At 49.3% G+C, this 22,485-nt stretch overlaps 1 protein-coding gene across 7 annotated transcripts in view; it reads right to left on the bottom strand.

Moving 5' to 3' along the window:
- Nucleotides 1-2,052: 2,052 nt before the first annotated feature.
- Nucleotides 2,053-22,485, bottom strand: part of PLCH1 (phospholipase C eta 1) — a 57,393-nt gene continuing 36,960 nt past the window's right edge. For 3 of the 7 annotated variants that reach the window (XM_030280378.4, XM_072933409.1, XM_030280381.4), the window contains 17 exons: nt 21,151-21,354; nt 19,196-19,316; nt 18,142-18,313; nt 16,547-16,654; nt 15,805-15,966; nt 14,713-14,784; nt 13,205-13,299; nt 11,791-11,891; nt 10,596-10,775; nt 10,396-10,503; nt 9,760-9,884; nt 9,266-9,350; nt 8,639-8,785; nt 8,155-8,234; nt 6,823-6,882; nt 5,991-6,351; nt 2,053-5,219 (listed from right to left, as the gene is read on the bottom strand). In XM_030280378.4, coding sequence (XP_030136238.4) covers nt 3,052-5,219; nt 5,991-6,351; nt 6,823-6,882; nt 8,155-8,234; nt 8,639-8,785; nt 9,266-9,350; nt 9,760-9,884; nt 10,396-10,503; nt 10,596-10,775; nt 11,791-11,891; nt 13,205-13,299; nt 14,713-14,784; nt 15,805-15,966; nt 16,547-16,654; nt 18,142-18,313; nt 19,196-19,316; nt 21,151-21,354 — 4,349 coding nt within the window. In that variant the 3' untranslated portion in view covers nt 2,053-3,051. Of the gene's footprint in view, nt 5,220-5,518; nt 5,548-5,990; nt 6,352-6,822; nt 6,883-8,154; nt 8,235-8,638; nt 8,786-9,265; nt 9,351-9,759; nt 9,885-10,395; nt 10,504-10,595; nt 10,776-11,790; nt 11,892-13,204; nt 13,300-14,712; nt 14,785-15,804; nt 15,967-16,546; nt 16,655-18,141; nt 18,314-19,195; nt 19,317-21,150; nt 21,355-22,485 lie in introns of all 7 variants that reach the window. The other 4 variants (XM_030280384.4, XM_030280380.4, XM_030280382.4 and 1 more) reach the window with 4 other exon arrangements.

The raw sequence follows: 22,485 nt of genomic DNA, 5'->3' as shown, positions 1-22,485 counted from the left end.
TTTCTACACGCACAAAATCCCACCTCAGCTTGGCCAGCCAGGCATTGTTCATTTTAATTTCTCTCTGTCTCAACCAACACAGGACTTTAAAACTAATCTCTGGTAGAAATTCAATTTGTTTCTCCTCCTGCATGTCTAAGCAGATCTGTAATCAGTATAATCACTGTGCCACTGTCTTGTGTGTGACTGAGGGTCCTGCAGGATTTTCCCTGTTGCAAAAGGAACAGCATTAAAATCTTATCAAAACAATTCCAAATGAGCATCGGCCCAAGAACAAAATTGACCTAACATGCTCCTGGGTTAAAATCTGGCTGTTCTTTCACAACTTACATACCTTAATCTTATTTAAGATGCAAATGGGAAACTCAGGATGAAAGCCCTCCTACCAAAGTGTTGGAGCAGGGGCTCCTGTGCAGGAGTGAGGGATGTGGAATGGCCCCTAACACCTGGAACCTTCTGTACAACTGCTTAAAGCAGGGGCTGCTGATATCCCAGTAAACAATCATATAAATATAACTAGACACTCTTCCTGGCTTTGAATTAGAAATATATAATTTCTCAAAAGTAATATTCCAAACCCATCTGTTCTCTGCAGATTCTCGAACAGCTTAATTTATGCCTTCTTTAATGAATTAGCAAAGCAATTTAAGCCTGCTAACCCAGGATGGGAGCCACTAGCCTTTACTAAGCTGAAGTGATTTTTATTCTGCGCTGGTGCAGATTCTGCACCAAAAAACTCTTCACTAGATGGATTTTCAACAAGCAGCAGCCTTGTCTAGACAGTTTAATTAATTCTGGGAGAAGGCTAAAACTGAATGGCCATCTAGATGTCTGAAGTGCAGATTTCTGGGCTGTCCCACCCAGAAGGTGGGACAGAAGCTCTGTACAATGCTGCTGGGATCCACAGCCAGATGTGGCCAGAGGTTCCAGGCTGAGCTCTGGGGGTGCCGAATTTCTGCCCTCAGCATCCCTTCACTCAGGATCCAGAGCACAAAGTGCAGAAGGAGGCATTTGCAGCTTTCCCAAAGCGTGCCAGGGAGTTTTGGAGTCGCTGCACAGAGCATGCCACCCCCAGGCTGGATTTTCTGGGACCCCAAATCGCTGCTGCAGCCCCGACCCACAGTGACACAAACATTTCTGACCCAGTGTGCCACCCCTGCCCGGGGCTGGCATCCCAGTACTCACCAGTACCACCACATCACCTGGCACCGGAGGGTCAGCAGGTGCTTCAGGTACCCCAGGACACTTCACGGCAGGAAAATCCTCACGGGAGCAGCTGGCCTGGCAGCAGGTACCTTTGTTTGTATTGCTTCCACTCCGTGAAAGAAAATTAATCTTGTTCATTTAAACTAAAAACTGAAGAAATATTTTATATATATATATTTAAAGGCTGATTGTATTTGGCTTCAGCTGCACTACAGAAACCCTGCCCTGCTCCATTAGTCAAATGTCACTGTCACACAAAAAACTGTCCCCATCTGGATTAACTTCTAAAATTAAGAGTATAAGAGATTATGTGATAAAACACTGCTGCAATAATCTGTCCTAACCTCCTGCAAGCACCATACAATTTTATAAATTAATTCCAATTAAAGCAAGTTTTTTCTCCTCCCACAATGGAGATTTTCTCATTTGCTTCCTTACAAGGCACTTTTGCTGGGCCTCAGTCTCACCTCCCAAACTGCATCCTGGCTGTGAGACAGAAACCCAGGTCCAAAGCTGAAGGGGTAAATCCAGTGTCTGGTTCTGGTCCTGCATGGAAAGAGGGTTTTTGTTTGGAAAATCCACTGTTCTCTCCCAGGTGATACCACAGCCACTCCCTGTGTGAGAGCCTGAGTGGAACAGTCGGACAAACCCAACTGTGGCTCGTGATGCAGCAGGAGAGCAGAGCTCAGCTGCCACTCCAGCCCAGAACCACCTGTGAAATGAAAGATCTTCCCTCCTGGCATCTCCAGCCAAGACAGATGTGTGCAGCCACTAACTGCTGCTGGATTCAGCACCAGGCTGTTTGGATAGATTTTTTTTTTTTTTTTCAGAACACGTGTAACCAAGTGCTTAAAAATCTATTTTAATTACGTTTTCAAGAATAATAATACTCTGCATTACAAAAGAAAGAGGTAAAAGGTACATCTTTGACATATCAGAAAAACTTACAGCAAAGGCAAAGAGTATCTTCCAACCAAAATAAAGCTATGTTGTTCCCTACAGGGAAGCTTTAGGTGTCTGAGATTCTTTCACCCAATTCACTTTCAGCCTTCATAGAAAAAGGTGAACAGTCAAAATAGTCACTCTACCATGTCAGTTTAAATATTCCACTGACGGTCAACAATTTAGCAATAAAATTACAAATATACAGAAAATGGATCTACTGTACCCAAGCTACTCACACAACCAACAGCAAAAATACATACAAAATAAGCAGAAATTAATTAAAATTATGAATTTTCATTCTTAAAAGCAGAATTCCACATTCCACTCTGTCTCAAATCAACACAGTAACCAAAAAGGAAGACAACTGTTTTCATACTTTGTAGAGAGGGCAGAAGACAAATCTACACAGACTCACAAATCTGGACTAACCCTAATTCTACAAACCATTTGCTGCAGAACCACAGTTCATACATGAAAACATGTAAAATCAACAATAACAATTCAGAACAAGTGATGCTAACGAAGGGTCGCTGCCTGTTGGGCAAATCAAGCCCCAGTCCCGCATTGCAGACAGCACAGTGCTTTGGAGAATCCTCCCAAGAGCGACCACCAGAGGTGTTTTTGCGAGCAGGAGGACAAGAGGCAAGGAGAGCAGCGTTGGTTCAGTGCAGTCAGGTTTGAGCACGGCCTCACACGGTGCAAACGCTCCGGGCTCGGTCAGGGCTGGGGCCGGAGGGAGCGCGGCTCCGCTCGGCTCAGCTCCGGCAGGAACGGCACCTGAACGCCCGCGGACACGGGCACAAACCGGAGCAGGAAACACACCTGGGGCTGCGGCAGCGCTGCCGTGCCGTGCCGTGCCGTGCCGTGCCAGCCGTGCCGTGCCGTGCCGTGCCAGCCCCGCTAGAGCCGGAGCAGGAAATAGACCTCGGGCTGCTCGGGGGCGGCGGGCGGCAGCGGCAGCTCGGCGCAGCCGAGGCCGGCACAGGCTCCCTCGGGCACGCCGCGGCGCTCGGCGGGGCAGCCGTGCAGGCCGCGCAGGTAGGAGCCGATGCAGGAGCCGGTGGAGTGCCGGTTGGCGGCGAGCGGCGGCGGCCCGGCCCTGCTCCGCAGCACCACGGCGGGCACGGCCCCGCCGCCGCTCGGCCTGGGCCGGCCCGCCGCCTCCTGCCGCTCCCGGGCGCGGCTGGCGATGTTCCGCACCCGGCTCTGGCTGCGGGACGACAGCTTCCTGACCAGTGCCCGCGGGCACGGCTCGTCCGGCTGCTGCCGGGGACACGGGCTGTCCTCCTGCTGCCGGGGACACGGGCTGTCCTCCTGCTGCCGGGGGCACGGGCTGTCCTCCTGCTGCCGGGGGCACAGCGGCTCCCGGCTGTCCTCCTGCTGCTGCCAGGGGTACGGGCTGTCCTCCTGTGCTGGCTGCCAAGGGCACAGCGGCTCCCGGCTGTCCTGTGCTGGCTGCCAGGGGCACAGCGGCTCCCGGCTCTCCTCCTGCTCCAGGGCCAGCAGCCTCCGCAGCTGCTCCGTCAGCGCGTCCGTGGAGTGCGGTCTCACGCCCCGCATGGCAGCCGCCTTCCTGTCCCTCAAGCCCGAGGAGATGAAGCTCCTGCTGATGTACTGGTACTTGCTCTCAAAGTTGCAGGAAATGTCCTCCGAGGTCAGGTCTCCCAGACTCTTGGACTTGCAGGGGCTGCTCTGCTGGATGGCCGGGTGTGGGGGGAATGGCAGAGCCCCCGGGAGCAGGGGGCAGGCTGGGCTGTGCTGGGGGACACGCACTGCAGCCTGGCGCTTCCCCGAGGGCTGCTGCCACACAGCCCCAGCGCTGTCACAGCTCCCTGAGGTCCTGCCAGCCCCGTGCCCCGGCTCCTGCCGCTGCCGCAGGCTCACGGGAGAGGCCAGCTGGCTCATGTCCTCCCGTCGGTACTCACGGGCCGTGACCAGCAGGTCCTGGCGGTCCCCGTCCACCTCCTGCAGGCTGCTGCTGTCCGAGCGCTCCCCAGGGACAGGGGGTCCCAGTGCCTCCTCAAAGATCAGGCTGTTGGAACCAAAGGAGCTGGTACACTCGGGGGCTTCCCAGCTTGGTCCAGATTTTGTAGCACAGTTCCTTTTGGGATTTGCATTTAGCAAAGAGAGGGATGAAGAACAAGAGCCAGGCAAGTTACTCTCTAGATTATTTAATCTTTTCTTGCAAACTAATGCCCCGTGGCTCTTACATTCAGAAGCTGGAGATGCCTCGTGGATAATTGTGTAGGTGGAATACTCTGCATCCTCCAGGCTGGAGAACATGGCTGTGTCCGGAGTGGAGAATAAAGAGGATTTGTTGGATTTTGTGGGAGTGAAGTTGTGCCTACAGGGGCTGCTCAGGTCTGCAGCAAACACGTGTGGGACTGCAGCCCCCACCCTGGGGGTCTGGCTGCTGCTGCCGTGGGGGCTGGAGACAGGGGGAAGGGGAGTTTGGTCATCTGTGCCATCGAGCTGCCCCATGAGAGTGGACACAGCGCTGTCCAGCTCGCTCTCAGTCGAGAGAGACACTTCATCAATGAGGTGAGAAATGTCACTGTCCTGCAGGACCACCGTGGAGTGACAGTCAGGGCCCTCAGAACACACGGCAGAAGAAAGGGAAAGAGGTGCTGCAGTGCTTTTCTTCGTGTCATATTTGTGATTCTCCACCTCTGCGTTCTGAGAAAGAGAAGTCCCCATGAGACTGATCTTCCCTTCCTTAGATCCTTTTGTGTCATCTTCCTTTTTACCGTCTGCACAGTTTTTGTGGTGTAATTTTTCTGTGGGAAGTTCAGAGTCAGAGTCTTGCATCAGGGGGACAGTTCCATCAGAAAGATTATTCTCCTGGTAATCCACAAGGTGATTTGCTTGAGCTACACCATTTGCAAAAACCAAATGTTCAGGTTGCTCCTGTGTAGGTGGTACTAAACAGTCAGCTGTAGAATCCTGCTGGTCATTCTCATGCTTGAGCTGAGATGCTACATTTGAAGCATTTGAGTTTTGCTCCGAAGGTGGAAAACCCAATTCTTTCAAGCTTGTTTCCTTCTCATTTGTATTGTCATCACTGTTGGCTAAATTAAATGAGAAACATATTAGTGGCATACAAGACTCTGCTCTGTCTACCAACAGCTCTTTTGTCCTTAGACAGACAAATGGAGAACGCAAAACTGGGCAGTTGTGACAGAACTTAATCATGGAGTTATGCAGGTTTAGTACAGATTATCTGAGTGACATGAATAAATGGAAAAATACAACTGCAGGCACTTCATTGAAATTTCCTTGGAATGTCTATTACATCAAGCAGGTGATGTAATATTTGTTGTAAGTAATGTTAATGAGGTACCACATCATAGCTTGCACGTGGCATTACCTTCAGCTGTGTTCCTAGTCACATTTGTACTATAAAGAAGCGTGGCAATAAAGACAGAACAAAACAGCTCTGTTAAAACACACAACACTTGAAAACAAGATGCATGCTTCAAGCTGAGTCAAAAGCATCAAGTAGATGGACTCCAGACTGGTTTATACATGTGGTTACTGCAAAGTGTTACAGGACAAGGATTTAGCTTGGCTCTTCTACCAGCGAGCAGCATTCACAAGGGCAAGGGTTTGAATTCTTAAAAAAACATATATTGGATGTTTTCTCCACAAATCCTCTTGGCTTTCTATGCCAGATTTGAGCTCTGTGATTCACTCCTCTGGAGATTTAATGAAGCAGGGACTATAGAAGTAAACTTGGTGTAATAGATTCTGGTTTTAACGCTTGCTAGAAATCAGGTACTCTTGGAAAAAGCAAGGGGAGCCCTGACCATTCACGAAAAGTAATTTTGGAAGCATCTTACCAGATGTGCTTTCCTCTCCCTTGGCCTCCTGGGCAGTGTCCTCTGCTGGGCAGGGCAGCTCAACCATGAGGAACCTGTCCACGGGCATGGACGCGGGACGTGCCTGCGAGCTGCGCTTCGGCCGCCGCACCACCCCTTCCTTGTCCTTCAGGTCTGCAGGCTCAGAGGCACTGTCCTTAATCTCAGCAGCCTCCAGGAAGCCCATCTTGCTCTTCTTCCTGCCCTTGGCCGGGGCGCTGGCCGTGCGCCGCAGGATGCGCTCGCCGATGGAGCGCTTGCGCACGTGGTGCCCGCCGGCCTCGGCGCTGCCCGCCTTGGGCGCCTTGGAGAACAGCCCTCGGAGCCCCATCAGCTGCTTGCCCTGCAGGGACGGCAACAGCACAGCCTGGCCTGAGCCCACGCTCGCTCACGAGGCAGAGAGCTGCTCTCACCGTGCTTATGAGTGATGATGACAAAGTTCAGAACGCAGCAAAGCAAAAACCAAACTCACACCAAGCCACTCACAGCTGCTCTGAGCAAGGAGCTCCCAGCACAGCTCTCCATGGATGCATGCATGCCTGCCTTTCTCCCCGTTAGCATGGCAGCCTGCTGCAGCTAGCAGAGCTTGGCTCAGGCTCCTGCTGGGACCTGGCAAGGCTCCAGGAAGTGCTCAGCGGTGACAGGCTGCACGTTAACGTGGAGTTTCTATGCATGGGTTTCATTAAAGCAATATTCAGATGTGTCAGAGCCTGCATGGAGAATGGTTCCAGTTTGGCAGCTGCAGATCATGCGATTGGGAACCACTGGAAAGTCTGTGCCCAGCAAGTGCAAAGTGCATGCTCATGAGCTCTACCTTTGTGGCTCCTAGAAAGTGCATTATTGTGTAACTGGGATTGAGGATTAAAGGGCTCCACTGAAAGGCAAAAAGAAATGCAAATCCATTTGGCTAATGTTTTCAAGGCTGCCACACAAGCAAATAAGGTAACGGTACATTAGCTGTAAATAGACCCACTCTGCAGCAAACCATTTAAAGCTATTTCTTAGTGTAATATGTGTCCCCCAGGAACTGAGCAGATCTCCTCACTCACAGATGCAAACTCAGCCTATGAGAAACAGCAGCGCAGCCCATGGTTCATTCAGAGCAGCATCAGGGGAACACACCCGGGGACAGAGATGCAATCCCAGTGGGTGTCCCCTCCTGCTCCTCTTGCCTCCCCTCTGGAGTTACACTGCTGGTTTTCTTGGGCACATTTGTTCTTACGAGGGCAGCAGCCAAACAGGCCCTGCAAACCGTCCCCAAGGGATGTGATCTCACAGATGTGCCCAGATGTGCACATACCAATAGATGTGATCGCATCCCATGATCTGATGGGATCAGGGAGGGGAAAGGAAGTGGAGCTGGGAGAGGATCTGAACAAGAGCAAACCTCAGCCCTGGGCCCTTCTCTCTGCTGTTCTCTGTCTGTTCCCCGGATCTTTCTGTGGGTGCTGCACAACTTTGGTTTCGTGTTTGTCATGACATTCTCTGCATCCTCTCAGAAGGCACAAACACTGAGGGCTGAGTGTCCTCTGCAACCTCAAATCTCACAAAGGTCAGGGGTTTGTGTTTATCTTCGTTTCTTAAATCACTGCTAAGGTGCCATTTTACTTTAGCATTCTGCTGAACATGGCCTTAATTGCTTTGTGCTGCTTATCTCCAGATGGAAACAGCTAAGGCAGGGCAGCTGAAAACACAGAAAAAGCACTGTGCTTTCAGTTTCACTTTAAAGACACTAAAATTGGCAAACTTGCAGAAAAACAAAATCTATGCACTAAAACGTAAAATTAGGTTAATTTAAATTAATTAAATTAGCTGCTAAAAACAGTTTGTCAAATATCATGTTCTGGTGCAGCTACAGTTCTCAAGAACTACTTCCAAAATAAGATTAGTTTAGAACATGGAAGAAATTTACCTCCTGTACCTAGACAAGGTAATTGTTAAGTGCTAACAGTAAGCACATCTGCCAGTATGTGCACAGCAAGAGTGGAGTCATGGTATGGTGAAGTTTCCTTGCTGGTCTCCTGCAAGGAACCCCCCCACACACTGTGAGCCTCCTGGGCACTCCAACACAAATCCTGGGAGGTTCTGAGGTACATTTAAATCCACTTTGATCAGAAGGAAGATGTAAATTTCCAGCTGTACCTACCTTTCCATAGGTCTCATTAATGATTATGTGAACAAAGATGGAAGCTTCTGTCAGTCCTTCTAAATACACGTGGCGATAGCCTGGGGAAACAGAAGCAGAAATATTTCCACACAAACCTCCACCAAGAACCAGCAGTTTGCATTTTATGCCCAGCTAGCAATGACTGTCTATAAAAGTGATGTGCACACAGGAAGCCACCTGGTGCCTTTAGTAAACTTCTCTGGTGTCCCCACGGGTTTTCCAAGCCCCAGTACCAATTGCATCCAAGTTATAAAAAACATACCAGCAGTGATTTCCAAAAGCACAGACAACCAAACTCCTTTAAGGAATGGTGCATAAAGCACCCTAAGAGAACAGAAGATTTGTCCAAGCTTCACATGATGCCACAGAGACAAAGATTTATAAAATCTATCATCTCATGCTGGTAACGTTTTCCTTGAGTTTGAGGGTGGATTTGCACGGCCAGGAGAGCAGAGGGACTCACCAGGCACGAGGCTGCTGAAGGCCACAGTTCTCTGCCCCACAAAGTCTCTCCCGATGGGATCGTGGTCCCAGACGAGGAACCGCACCAGGGCAATTTCGGGCATGTGGATGGTGAAGGTGAGGGTCTCCTCCCACACAGGATTGAACCCTGCAGGACAAACAGGACACACTTTGGGAAACAGGTCCATCACAAGTGCTTGCCTCAGTTCCAGGAGGCACAGCACACAAGCAGCAGCAGCAATGACAATTCCATCATGTCAGTCATTAGATGTGGCAGATCTGCCTCTGGGATTGCTTTAAAAGCAAAATGAGTCTGCCTGGGAGCTGGCAGGATACCCAGGCAGGCCCTGAGATAGATGCAGGTAGATTTGAACTTCTGCATAAAGGAGATTAAGGAATAATTCAGTTAAAAGACAATGTGGGGAACAACACCTGCCCTCCACCTCTAACTTGTTTATCTCCACACCAGAAATTCTGTCCAGGAAGCAGAAATCATTTGTTAAAATACAATCATTTCATTTCATCAGATAAGATGCTTTGCAATTTAGAAAGCAATAACAGACGCTGATTCATTTATACTTATTTAATATTTTACTCTAAGAAGAAGAAATCACTTAGATTATCTTACCATTGTCATCCACCACCCTGGTCTGATCTTTACAGCAGTCAACAGGTAACCCAATAATCTCCACCTCAACAAATGGATCTATTATCTGTTTTTCAAAAACACAATATTTTAAAAGCAAGCCAGTCATACAAATGAAGGTGAATTTTTAAAAAATTAATGGAGAGGGTTGATTTAAATTCATATGAGAATTCAAACCCCTTTGATTGACATGCATTTTCAAGCAGCACTATCATGGGAATTGGCTCCATGAAGCCCATGTTGATGTACGGTTTGCATCAAGAGCTATGGACAGCTGTGACTAATTTTCATAGAGGTCACCCTTTAAAATACAAAATAAATCACTTCTTAAACACCACAAGTAGGACACAGGCTGGGGGAAGTGTAGTATGTAGTGACCAAAAGCTTGACAATATCTGAAATTTACTGGTGTGTTTGAATGAGGAGAAGGTTTGTGTCACACTGCCAGGTCACTGCAGAGTCCCCTGGGACCTCACCTCTCCTCTGTCCCCCAGCATTGAGTCAGGAGGCTTGGGGAGCTGCTGCCCACTGATGATCTTCAGAATAAGCTGCTTCTTAGGGCTGGCAGGAAGCGGATCAGCAGAGTAGGGGTTGAATGTGCCTGACAGATGGCAAGAATGAAAGGAAAAAGATACACATAACAAATAGCACCCCCCAAGACTCACACAGACAGACAAATTCAGTCAGAAATTAAAAACTATGAGCATGGAGCAGCTGTTTAGTAATTTTAAAATTCTCCTCCTCTTTCTTGCAACTTTTTCTGAGTGGAGAAGCTCTTGGTTATGTGATTCCAAGGCAGAACTGTCCATGCCCTGGATACTTGCTCCTGGGCCACTGCAGAGCTTGTTCTACTTTCCTGCAGCTGGTCATCCTAGGACCCCTATTTCTTCTTTTAAACTCGTGCTTATAAGGCAAAGACCTCAAAATATACATATATATATATATATGAGCACAGTAAGAGATTGCACACTGGTGCAAGTTTAAGGGCTATGAGTGCATGGAAATATGAAAGATTCTATAATTCTTTGCACTTTCCTTTCTTATGCCTTCTCTGTGAAGGACACTTTGTGAAAGGCCTGGCAGCTACAGTGATAACTACACTGGCACCTTACCTTTGCACATCTGCTGAGGTTTGAGGACATAACCACAGTTGCCATTTACCCTGAATTTTGCTTCATTTAACTGCATCACACGTCCCTCAGACTGGTAGTTTAGAGCCACTGAAAGAGAGAAGTCGGGAGCCATTAATAAAGATAATATTACTAGGCACATACACACCAAAAGGGAAGGAAGTCTCTCATGCAGCTCCTACCTAACTGGCAGCCCACATTCCAGTAAGGAACAGGGTTGAAGTTGCTGGAGTCGATCCGGTAGGCTGAGGGGTAGACCCTGGTCAGCTGCCTCTGGTTGTACAGCATGAACTGCTCAGCCTTCTGCTGCACTGCCTGGTGGGCTCTGGTCTCACTGAAGGACAGCACGTTCCCTGTGGAGCCTGTGTGCCACGGCACAACCAACAGACAGGTGACAAACAGCCCAGGGCACGGGGCCTGAGCCCAGACCTCGTTCCCTGGCTGTTAGCCAAGGGCAATGCGGGATTGAGTCCGGTGTTCCGGGATAGAACGTGTCTCACACAAACCATGCACCCTGGGGAGCTGAAGGGCAGCAGCTCCCCCTTCCAGGAGGCTCTGCTGTTCTCCCCTCAGGTCTGCAGACTTGAAAGGAAAGCCAAGTGAGAGCTCCAGCTAAAGAGCCCAAGCTCAGGAGCTCCTGCTGGGCCTTTCCTCCTGCAGACCCCAGCTCTGGGGAGCCTGCAGCAAAATCCTCTGCTGGCAGCAGGGGCAGAGGAGTCACTGCCAGGCAGGGAGTGCCCTGCTGGGCTCTGGTTTGCCCTGTGCCAGCCCAACAGCAGCACTCAGCTCCCTCCTCTCACAAGGGACGTGCCAGCCCTGTGCCAGCCCAACAGCAGCACTCAGCTCCCTCCTCTCACAAGGGATGTGCCAGCCCAACAGCAGCACTCAGCCCTCTCCTCTCACAGGTGACAAGGGACGTGCCAGCCCTGTGCCACCCTGACAGCAGCACTCAGCCCCCTCCTCTCACAGGTGACAAGGGATGTGCCAACACTGTGCCACCCCAACAGCAGCACTCAGCCCCCTCCTCTCACGGGTGACAAGGGACGTGCCAGCCCTGTGCCACCCCAACAGCAGCACTCAGCTCCCTCCTCTCACAAGGGATGTGCCAACACTGTGCCACCCTGACAGCAGCACTCAGCCCCCTCCTCTCACAAGGGATGTGCCAGCCCTGTGCCACCCCAACAGCAGCACTCAGACCCCTCCTCTCATGGGTGACAAGGGATGTGCCAGCCCTGTGCCAGCCCCACAGCAGCACTCAGCCCTCTCCTCTCACAAGTGACAATGGATGTGCCAGCCCTGTGCCACCCCAACAGCAGCACTCAGCCCCCTCCTCTCATGGGTGACAAGGGACGTGCCAGCCCTGTGCCAGCCCCGTACCATCATCCACGATGTCCTGGGCTGCCACGGAGTTGGTGTACACCACCAGGTCCGACAGGGCCCGGCACAGCTTCACTGTCTTCCTGCGGCGGGCGAGCCTGCTGGGTTAAAGCAAACACAAACGGGCACTTGCAGCATTGAAGGTGTGTCTCAATCCCCCTTTCTGCTCCTTTCAACAGCAAGGAAATGAAGAATTGTGAGCAGGGAGCCCTGTGAGGCAAAATTCCTTGGAAAGGGTTCTGGGATGACTGCTCCTCTCTATCTCCACAGCCCATCCACACAAACAAAATTTTTCATTTAAAACATAATGAAATGGCTGCACCATGGCTGTTCCAGACAAAACCAAGGAGCATTTCCTTGAGAATAGACATATTCTCAGTGGCACTTTTTTGATTGCTTTTTTTCCCATTCTCAGATGCAATAAAGTTGCCTGGGCTGTAACGCACCTTCTTTAACGTGCACAGTTTGCTCTGTTTGCAGCGGGTGAGATAGGGCCTGGCATCTTTCCATGAGCAGTGGCACTGTCACACTGCTCTGCAGCTAATTGCTGCTTGCAGCCTGTGACAGGTGACACAGCCCAAACAGTGGGCTCACAGCAAGCCCAGCTGAGAGCTGTCACATGTGACAGACACACCACAGTGCCACACAGACACACACAGACACGTCACAGTGACACACAGACACACACAGACACACCACAGTGACACACAGACACACACAGACACGTCACAGTGACACACAGACACACCACAGTGACACACAGACACACACAGACACGTCACAGTGACACACAGACACGTCACAGTGACACACAGACACACACAGACACACCACAGTGACACACAGACACACACAGACAGATCACAGTGACACACAGACACACCACAGTGACACACAGACTCGTCACAGTGACACACAGACACACACAGACACACCACAGTGACACACAGACACACACAGACACACACAGACACGTCACAGTGACACACAGACACGTCACAGTGACACACAGACACACACAGACAGATCACAGTGACACACAGACACACACAGACACACCACAGTGCCACACAGACACACACAGGCAGATCACAGACACACACAGACACACCACAGTGACACACAGACAGATCACAGTGACACACAGACACACACAGACACATCACAGACACACACAGACACACCACAGTGACACACAGACACACACAGACACACCACAGTGACACAGACACACAGAGACAGATCACAGACACACACAGACACACCACAGTGACACACAGACACATCAGTGACACACAGACACCACAGTGACACACAGGCACATCAGTGACACACAGACGGGACACCTGCTGCAGGCACAGCCCCACCCGCCATGGCAGAGCAGCCCTGCCCTTACCTGAGGGGTTCAGCTCACCTGTGGGGCTGGCCCGGCTCCTTGCCCGGGGGGTGCTGCTGGCCATCCTCATCGTCCGAGGCGCTGTGGGCTTTGGCCGCTGCCTTTGCAGCTCTCTGTGGGGAAAGAGCCAGGCAGGGTGGGTCATGGGGGCTCCCCTCACTGAGCTGGGCTGGGCAGCGCCAGGGACACCAGTGACCCTGGCTGGGCCAGCAGAGTTCCTGCTGTGGGGAAGGGACAGCAGCACCGAGCACATTGTGCCATGGCAGGGATTGCAGCTGTGGCTGTGAGCAGCTGTGTGCTGCCAGCCTCAGGGCATTATTTCTGTGTTCTGCCCAGGCCTCAGGGGTCATTTCTGTGTGCTGCCAGCCTCAGGGGTTATTTCTGTGTGCTGCCAGCCTCAGGGGTCATTTCTGTGTGCCACCAGCCTCAGGGGTTATTTCTGTGTGCTGCCCAGGCCTCAGGGGTCATTTCTGTGTGCTGCCAGCCTCAGGGGTTATTTCTGTGTGCTGTCAGCCTCAGGGGTCATTTCTGTGTGCTGCCAGCCTCAGGGGTCATTTCTGTGTGCTGCCCAGGCCTCAGGGGTCATTTCTGTGTGCTGCCCAGGCCTCAGGGGTCATTTCTGTGTTCTGCCAGCCTCAGGGGTCATTTCTGTGTTCTGCCAGCCTCAGGGGTCATTTCTGTGTTCTGCCAGCCTCAGGGGTTATTTCTGTGTGCTGCCAGCCTCAGGGGTCATTTCTGTGTGCCACCAGCCTCAGGGGTTATTTCTGTGTGCTGCCCAGGCCTCAGGGGTCATTTCTGTGTGCTGTCAGCCTCAGGGGTCATTTCTGTGTGCTGCCAGCCCCAGGGGTCATTTCTGTGTGCTGCCCAGGCCTCAGGGATCATTTCTGTGTGCTGTCCAGGCCTCAGGGGTCATTTCTGTGTGCTGCCAGCCTCAGGGGTTATTTCTGTGTGCTGCCAGCCCCAGGGGTCATTTCTGTGTGCTGCCAGTCTCAGGGTTATTTCTGTGTGCTGCCAGCCTCAGGGGTCATTTCTGTGTGCCACCAGCCTCAGGGGTTATTTCTGTGTTCTGCCAGCCTCAGGGTCATTTCTGTGTGCTGCCAGTCTCAGGGTTATTTCTGTGTTCTGCCAACCTCAGGGGAGCAGGGGCAGTCCCAGCATGGCCCTGGCCAGGGTGCGACACAGCAAAACTGGGCCCTGACTAAACCAGGCACTGTCAGCTCTCTAGAAATCAAGATATGCCAAGATATTTGTCTCTGCTGCTCTTCTGCTTCTGCAAGTTTGATCAGAAAATCAGCAATTCCATAGCATGAGTAAAGGTGATCTTTTAGCTATGTAAGTAAGTTTTTCTTAGTCTTAAAGGTTCTCAACCTTCTGAACAGAATTATGACACCAAGTGTAATCACACAGGCTCCCTCCCTGCTGTTCCATGTCCACCACACTTGTCTGGAGCAGTAAAACATTGCCAGGGTCTCTGGAATGCTGCCAGTCCTAGAACAGCAACCTCAGCTTTCATTTATTTCACTCACCTTGTGTTTACCGAAGTTCCCCATTAATGATCGACCATGAGACTTTTTTCCACCTTCTTTTGTGTCCAAGTTCTGTGCAGAAAAAGTGCAATAAAAGCATAACTAAATACCTTCAGAAATATCTTTAAAGACTGCTACAGCCTCCAAAAGGCAGCATTTCAACCTCATACAAGTTCTTGTATGTCACCCTGGTTAACTATTAGGAAAGTAAAATTATTCCAAATAAGACAAAGTGAGTTAAAGTCTGATCTGTGAACAAATTGAAATCCAAAATCTCATTACAGGACTTCTCTAATTTCTTTGTACACTTCATAGTTTAGAACCATCTAACTGCAAAGAAAAATACTAACATTAGCACTCAAGACAACAACAAACCATGTAGAAAAAGCAGTCTAGCAAAACCAGGCAAATAACAACAAACCAAGATGTCTGAGTGTTCTTGAAAGCAGCCACAAAGGGAAAAGGGAGAGGAAAAAGACTCTCCTAGCAGATAAAAGTGGACTTCTCATAGGCAGCCTGCAGGCTGAGTTCCACATTCCCAGCCATGCCCCCAGACATCAGCTGGATAACTCCCGGCAGCATCTCACTTCTTCTGTCAGAAACACACAGCCCTTCATCTTCTGAAGAGCAAAACAAAACTGAAGAATATTCCCCCAGCATTTCAGCTGGGTGAGTGTTTCAGTGCTGTGAACTCCAGCTATGAGCTGGAGTCACTTTGGGCTTTCATGATAAGGGCGCTGGGGGCCCAGCAAAATCAATAACCCGTGTTCAGAGATTTGCTCAGAGCTCAAGCTGGAAGTCTCTGTAACATGTAGAAAGAATCTTTAGCAGATTTTTACTTCTTTTAATAGCAATTATTTGGGAAAAATCAAAGGCAGACCAGTAATGAAGGAAAAATAAATGACCAGTTAAAAAAACACCAAAAATATCCCAGCTGCTCCCTTTCTGGTCCATCAATTACACAGTAACTCCCAGAAAAGAGCTCTGTGACACAGGTTCCAGAGTAGGCACATCTCCACAGAAAATTCACTCTGTATTTAATGCCCCTGGAGTTGTTATCCATTTCCTCAGTTCCTGGGAGAGCCCACGTACCTGCTTCAGGTTCCCACTGAAACTCTGGTGAGTTGCCTTCAGCAGGGCTCTCACAGTGAAGCTGTCAGGATCCTCTTTGTCCCTGATCTGGGATTCTTTTAGCAGAGACTCCAGTTTCGTTCGTATAAAAGATTCCACCTGGTGCTGGGTTGCACCGTTGCTCTGGAAGACACCAGGAAACCCAGTTCAGTAGGTGTTTGTGTCCATCCCATTACACACTGAGGGTCACCCAGTGCTCCCATTTCCTTCCCCCTGCCAGAAAAGACTCCTTGCACAATCCTGCCTGATTCTGCCCTTTCTTCCTGTGGCTTTTACTGCCATTCCCCTTCTCCTCTTCCCCTCAGTCCTCCCAGCTCAGCTCTGAGTCCCCCTGCAGATCCCCCAGGACCTGGCCATGGGCTCTCTCTGCCTCACCGCTGTCACAAGCCCCATCTTCTCTTTCAGAAGAGCATGAATTCCCAGATAATGCACTTACAGACACCCTAAGCATTAGACTGCTGCTCCAAACAGTTAAAAAAGGAAGCAATTTATGTTAACAGTCATCCAGACTATACAGACTCAAACCAGTCTCTTACATAAGGCACTTAAAATAAAAATGAATACTATAGAACAGCATGAACCTGACACAGGAATTAAAAACTTAGGAATGAAGAACTCTGCTAACAGCTCTAAGTAGGACATGGGGTGTGCATGTAAGAAATGCAAGGCTGTCACACTCTGGGAGCTGACTGTGTGCACATACAAAGCAGGGCTTTAATTTGCAGTCATCCTCAATTTCATCAGCACTGTCCTCTTCTGAAACCTCTCCTTCCTCAGCATCTGCTCCAAGGCTGCAGGGCAACTTCTTACCCTAAAATGAGGAAAAAACACCCCCAATAAATGTGGTCAGTGTTAGTTAGTGCACCCAGTCTGCTCTTCTTGCTTTACCATCTGCTCCTAAATAAATCACCTACTAAACTGTGCTATTGCTCCTGTGCACAGAAATGTTCTCAGCCTACCTGCTTCATCAGGGGGAGACAGAAATGACATTCAGGATTTCTGCAGAAATGCAGAAGATTGATTTTTAGGCTGCATTTTGAAATTAATAATGCTGCTGCTAATGAGTAGGTCAAATTCACTTCATGCTGGTACCTTCACACTTGCTTAAATCCCTGAGTGTTACTAGAATGATTCTTTGTATACACTTACAGGATGAAAATTATGCCGTTATTTGAAATTGTTTGGCTAGTGAATCAATACTGCCTGTCAAAGGAAAATGTATAAAAAAAGCAAAAACAATAGCAAAAAGATGAGAAGCTGGCTTACTTCTCAACCAGGTACTGATTCCTAAATCTGATTTTATCTTTTCCAACAGAGCTGCTTAAATTGAGCAGGGGATGGGAGACAGGGCTTTGTGCAGGGATCCTGTGATGCTCGAGATAGAATTTCTCATTCTGAAAACAGCTCAGCTCCACAGCAGTCTGCACCCACAGGGCTCCAGCAGTGAGAGCTGAGGATCAGCTGAAATGACAACCTCAGACGTGCTGAAAATCCAGCTCAGAAGTTCAGGTAAGAGCCCGGAGCACCCAGCCTCTCCTGCCTTTAGGGCAGTGCCCTGGGATTTCTCACGGGAGCGATGTTCCACACGATTTCCTGTGGGTCCCTCAGAGAGCAGCCCCACGTGTGTGCACAGCTCCTTCACCAGCAGCCACCCCACAGAACTGATGCCATGAAATGCAAAACCACGGCTGAGCACTCAAAGACCTCTAATTTAGGGTCAGCTCTGTCCTGTGCACTGCAGCATGATCAAACTAACATCAGACAAACTGTGAATCCCTGCAGCCAGACTGATGCCAAGGACAGCAGGAACACCAGAGCATCCTGAGAGTTCACACAGAAGTAATTGCCCCCCTGTGTCCAAATGAATTAGACAATCTAATAGGGCAGAACTCTATTAATCACCCTCCCAAAGCTCTGCCTTGTGCTCCTTCCCTGTTCTATCCATCCTGGCCTTTGGAATTCCTTTCAGAGCAAATCAGTTTGGAGTGAGAGGCTCACACAATTAATCCTGCACAGAGCTCCGGGGCCTCCTCCAGCTCCTCCTGAGCTGCTCTTCTCTCATAAACACAGCAGATGAACCATGAAGAGCTCATCCCATGGACTACAGCTCTGAGCTGGGTGAGGGGAAAGGCAGGAAAGCTTCACTTTTCTATCACTCTAAAGTACTTTGTCCAAGGAAAGACCGTCAGATAATGTTTAGATGCTAAAGGGATATGAACTGGTCCTCCAAAGAAAAGCTACAATAAATATCACAAGCTGACTTTTGTTGCATTCTGAACATGCCCAGCAGCAAGTTACCTTCACTAGGATTTTCCCTTTTAAATCCTGAGGGCTGGGAAGCTGTCTGGGATCTCCAGTGCTCACAGATGACAAGTCCAGTTTGTCACCAAATATCTCCTTGAGGTACTGGGCGATCTTCTTTTGCTGTTGAATACTGCAGTGGTTTTCAATGGACAGGATCACTGGGAACCTGGAAACAAAGCCCCAGACAGCCTCACAGCTGTGTGTGGAGAGACAGCACCTGCACTCTTACCACCCCACCCGGAATGGAACAGCTCAGTTCTTCCACAGATCTGCCCCAATGTTTCCTAAACTCTTGGCAGCCCCAGGGTTCTATAACAAGGAATCCCACGCTAACCCAAACAATGACAACCACCTCCTTCAGTTTTGAAAGTACCACCTTGTACTTCCCATCAATAACACCAACCTTTTGGGCTTGGTTGTTTTTTTCCCAAAAATCCATTGTTGGGTGTTTTTTATTAAAGCAAAGGAAGTATTTTCCTTTTATTCTCTTTAAACTACTCAAAATTCTCTACACCCACTCATGATTTGAGACTTCTCTGTGTGTGTGTGTATATGTATATATATATATGGGTAAAGTCCACAGTTTTCATAATAAACTGTTATAAAGCACCATGGCAAATGAAACAGATTCAGAACAATACCCCACATCTCAGTATTTCCTCACATTATACATGACAGCTTTTCAATTTTTCTGCTAAAATAAAGTATTTTCAGTAGGTAGAGAACATCACAGTATCGATTTTTCAGGAGCATTTCCCTGTGGATGTGAGTGGAAAGTTCTATTGAAAGTGTCAGACTGTCCAAAGCCTTACTGAATTTAAGAGCACAAAAAGGTCCAAAGGTTCAACTTAGGCAGAACTCTCTCCCTCAAATGATGGGAAGAGCTTGTGCTGCCGAATAATAAACACAGCATGGGCAATAAACAGGGGAACAGAATCAACCCTGATGTGTTTAAAGAATATTTGCACTTTCTGAGCTTGATGGTTGTTTTCAGTGTGGGAATAACTACAGAAAACAGGTGTAGCTTCAAACCTGGCTCCACACTTACTCGTTTTTGATGAAGGCGTATTTATTGATGGTTTCTGCCACGTCCCGGAAGAGGATTTTGGAAGTCAGGGTGTAGCCATGGTGCACCACTGGCTCCCCATCTGGGCCATCCCAGCAATCCACTGTTAAGACCAGAAAAGCCACACATTAAGAGATGCCCCCAGTCTCATCCTGCTGCCAGCAGAGCTCACCTGCTCAACCATACAGGGGTTCACTGCCCCTCCTGGCACCTCCCATTCCATCTCCCCCGACCTGCCAACTGAGCTCAGACTAACAGGACAGTCTTTTCCTAGGTCAGATGAGAATTCTGCATGCTAAACTGTTTTTTCCCTTGTATTATTCTTTTTCCTCCTATATAAAACTACAAAGGTGTAATATGTCAAATAGTACTTGACATATTACATATTTCCCAAAGCTAGCTTGGGAATGCAGTTTTTGCTTCTGAAGCCAAACTATTTTAGAAGAATCTATCTTTTCCCACTCCCAGTTTAACTTGCAGCTTTATAACTGACTGTATGAAGAGTAACATCAAATCCAGCACATGCAGAATGGGCCAGCATAAGAATGTTTTTCCTAATGAATGCCTGTACCCTGAATTTGTACCAATCTTGTCAGTGCTGCTGCCTCTACAGGCAGTTGAACTTCCCAAGGAGAAAGCTGCAGAGCTATTCCCTGGGCTCTGAAGTAGCTGCAGAGGTCAAGCAAAATAACACTGCCGAGTGTTCTTGGGAGCTGTTCTGCAGAAGGAATCACCCAGTTTTCTCAGGTTCATTTTCTCTAATTAATTTTTAAATAGAGATTAACAATACTTTTTTTTCAGATGACCTTTTGTAATGCTAGCCATAAAAAATTAATATTGAGTCTAACTTTGCCAAAAGACTTTATTTATTGCTGGAAAAGAAAAATACTAACATAAAAACACTAATGTTTTGTTATTATTTAAATCATTCAGAGCTTAAACAAGAATCTAGTGTGATCCCTATGTTTCTCCATGGCAGGGGGATGGAGCTGGATAATCTTTAGAGCCCCTTCCAACCCCAGCCATTCTGTAATTTTCTGGTGCCTGTGACGCTTGCCCAAGGTGATCATTCCCAACAGAAAAATCCAGTTTGGAGTGCTCAGAAAGTGCTGCAGTGCCTGAGGCAGCCCAGCATTGCTGCTGGGAGCGTGGCCCTGAGCCCGTGGCTGGTGCAGCCCCCATGCAGCCCAGTGCAGCCCCTGGTGCTGCCCCAGTGTGTGGCAAGCACATATCTCTCTCTCTCAGGATTTTCATAGAGGTGCATGGAGGGGAATGAAAGAGAAAACAATTTCTATTTCTGCTCCTTGTTTTTCCCATGTGGAATGTGTTTGGGGAATTGTTTCCCTGGGGTGATGCTTGGTTGGGTTCTGGTGAGGATTGTTTGAGCCTGATGGCCAATCCAATCCAATCCAATCCAATCCAATCCAATCCAATCCAATCCAATCCAATCCAATCCAATCCAATCCAATCCAACCCAACCCAATCCAGTCCAATCCAATCCAATCCAATCCAATCCAATCCAATCCAATCCAATCCAATCCAACCCACTGGAGAGTGTCTGGACTCTCAGAGAGGGGCATGAGTTGTGTCAGAGTCAGAGCAAGTAGTATGTAGTTTTAGTATCCTCCTTTTATATAGTATATTAATGTATTTTAGCATAGTTGTAATAAAGAAATAATTCAGCCTTCTGAATTGAGTCAGACATTGTCATTTCTTCCATTGGGTTCGCCTGCATTTACAATACCAGTGAAGTTCCCAGTGCAGACCCCCGTGCAGTCCCCCCTGCAGCCCCCGTGCAGCTCCCCTGCATCCCCTGTGCAGCCCCCATGCAGCCCCCATGCATCCCCGCTGCAGCCCCCCATGCATCCCCCATGCAGCCCCCATGCAGCTCCCATGCAGCCCCCATGCATCCCCCCTGCAGCCCCGCTGCAGCCCACCTTCGACGCAGCGGCAGCCGGCCTGCAGCACGCGCGCGTACATCTCGGCCCGGGACTGGGAGAGCAGCTGGTCCCCGCTCAGGTAGGTGTTGTGGGAGGAGGCGATGAAGTAGTGGCACAGGGGCTGCTGCATGTCCTGGTGCACGTGGCGGTGCAGCGGGTTGCACACCTCGCACGCCGGGCTGCGCATGAAGCGGGTGAAGCCTGCGGGCACAGGGGCGTCAGCCGGGCGGGGCAGGCTCTGAACCCCCCTCTGCTTTCAACAGAGCTCCTCCTGGCACTCCTGGGCTGTGAGTGGCACTGCCCTGGGCAGGGATGGGCACACAGGGCAGCGGCCACCAAAGCAGAGCCCTGGACCAGCAGCCAAGTCACTGACCCATCGTCTTCACTTCACAATTCTCCTTTTCCCACCAGTTTATTCAAGAAGATGGTACTTCATTTATAACCCTCTAAATGAGAGCAGCGCCCAACAGGGAAAGTTTTAAAAATACCTCCTTTGAGAATGAAACGTGGAAAATATTTGCAAAGGACAGTGCAAACAATAGCAGCCCCGAAAGCAGCTCAGAGATAAAAGCAGCTGCAGCAGCAGGTTAAGAGGAGCAGAAATGCTTGCAGAAATATTGTTTAAGTGTCACAGCTTGTTTGTTTTACTTTCCTTTTTTCAGTTTGAGTGCAGCGCCCTGGGTCACATCAGAAGCTTGTTGAAGGGAGGCCATACCCAGGATTTAAATACCATGTGGAGGAAAATTCCTACTTCCCCCCTCCCCGCGTCCCCATGTACATTATGCTGCTCCACAGAAGCTTCCTTCTGGGCAAAGGAACACACCAGGGCTTTTAATCTATTTCATCTCAGCTCTGAGCTGATTTGATACTAAATTGGATTCTGAATAAACATACAATTTACAATTGCTTTCGCAAACAATGGGAGTCAGGTATTAAAACCCAATGAAAATGCAACTGTCTGTTCTTTATTTCACAGAAGCATAGAAGAATGGATTGTGCAGGATCCCAGATCCCCAGAGCCAAGGCAGAATGAACCCTTGGCTTTCATAACCTCCCTGGGAGCAGGCTGTAGATAACCTGCATGGAACAGGAGAGTTTTGTGAGAGTGAGCAATAAATCCCCACAGCCTCAGGCATCCAGCCCCACTCCTGAGGGTGTGATGGATGCCTGAGAGCTGCTGCCTCCCCACACCTACTCACATCTCCCCCCTGGCTCACAAAACACACCCACACTCCCGACTGCGGATCCAGGGGACAGCAAAAGCCTCACCAAACACCATCAAAGCACTTCCACTCCACTGCAGCATGGCAAGGGAAAACTCGCTCTGAAACC

This window comes from Taeniopygia guttata, chromosome 9, assembly GCF_048771995.1.
Source record: "Taeniopygia guttata chromosome 9, bTaeGut7.mat, whole genome shotgun sequence".
In the NCBI taxonomy this organism is placed as follows: Eukaryota; Metazoa; Chordata; class Aves; order Passeriformes; family Estrildidae; genus Taeniopygia; species Taeniopygia guttata.
This window is presented reverse-complemented; position numbering and strand designations above follow the sequence as displayed.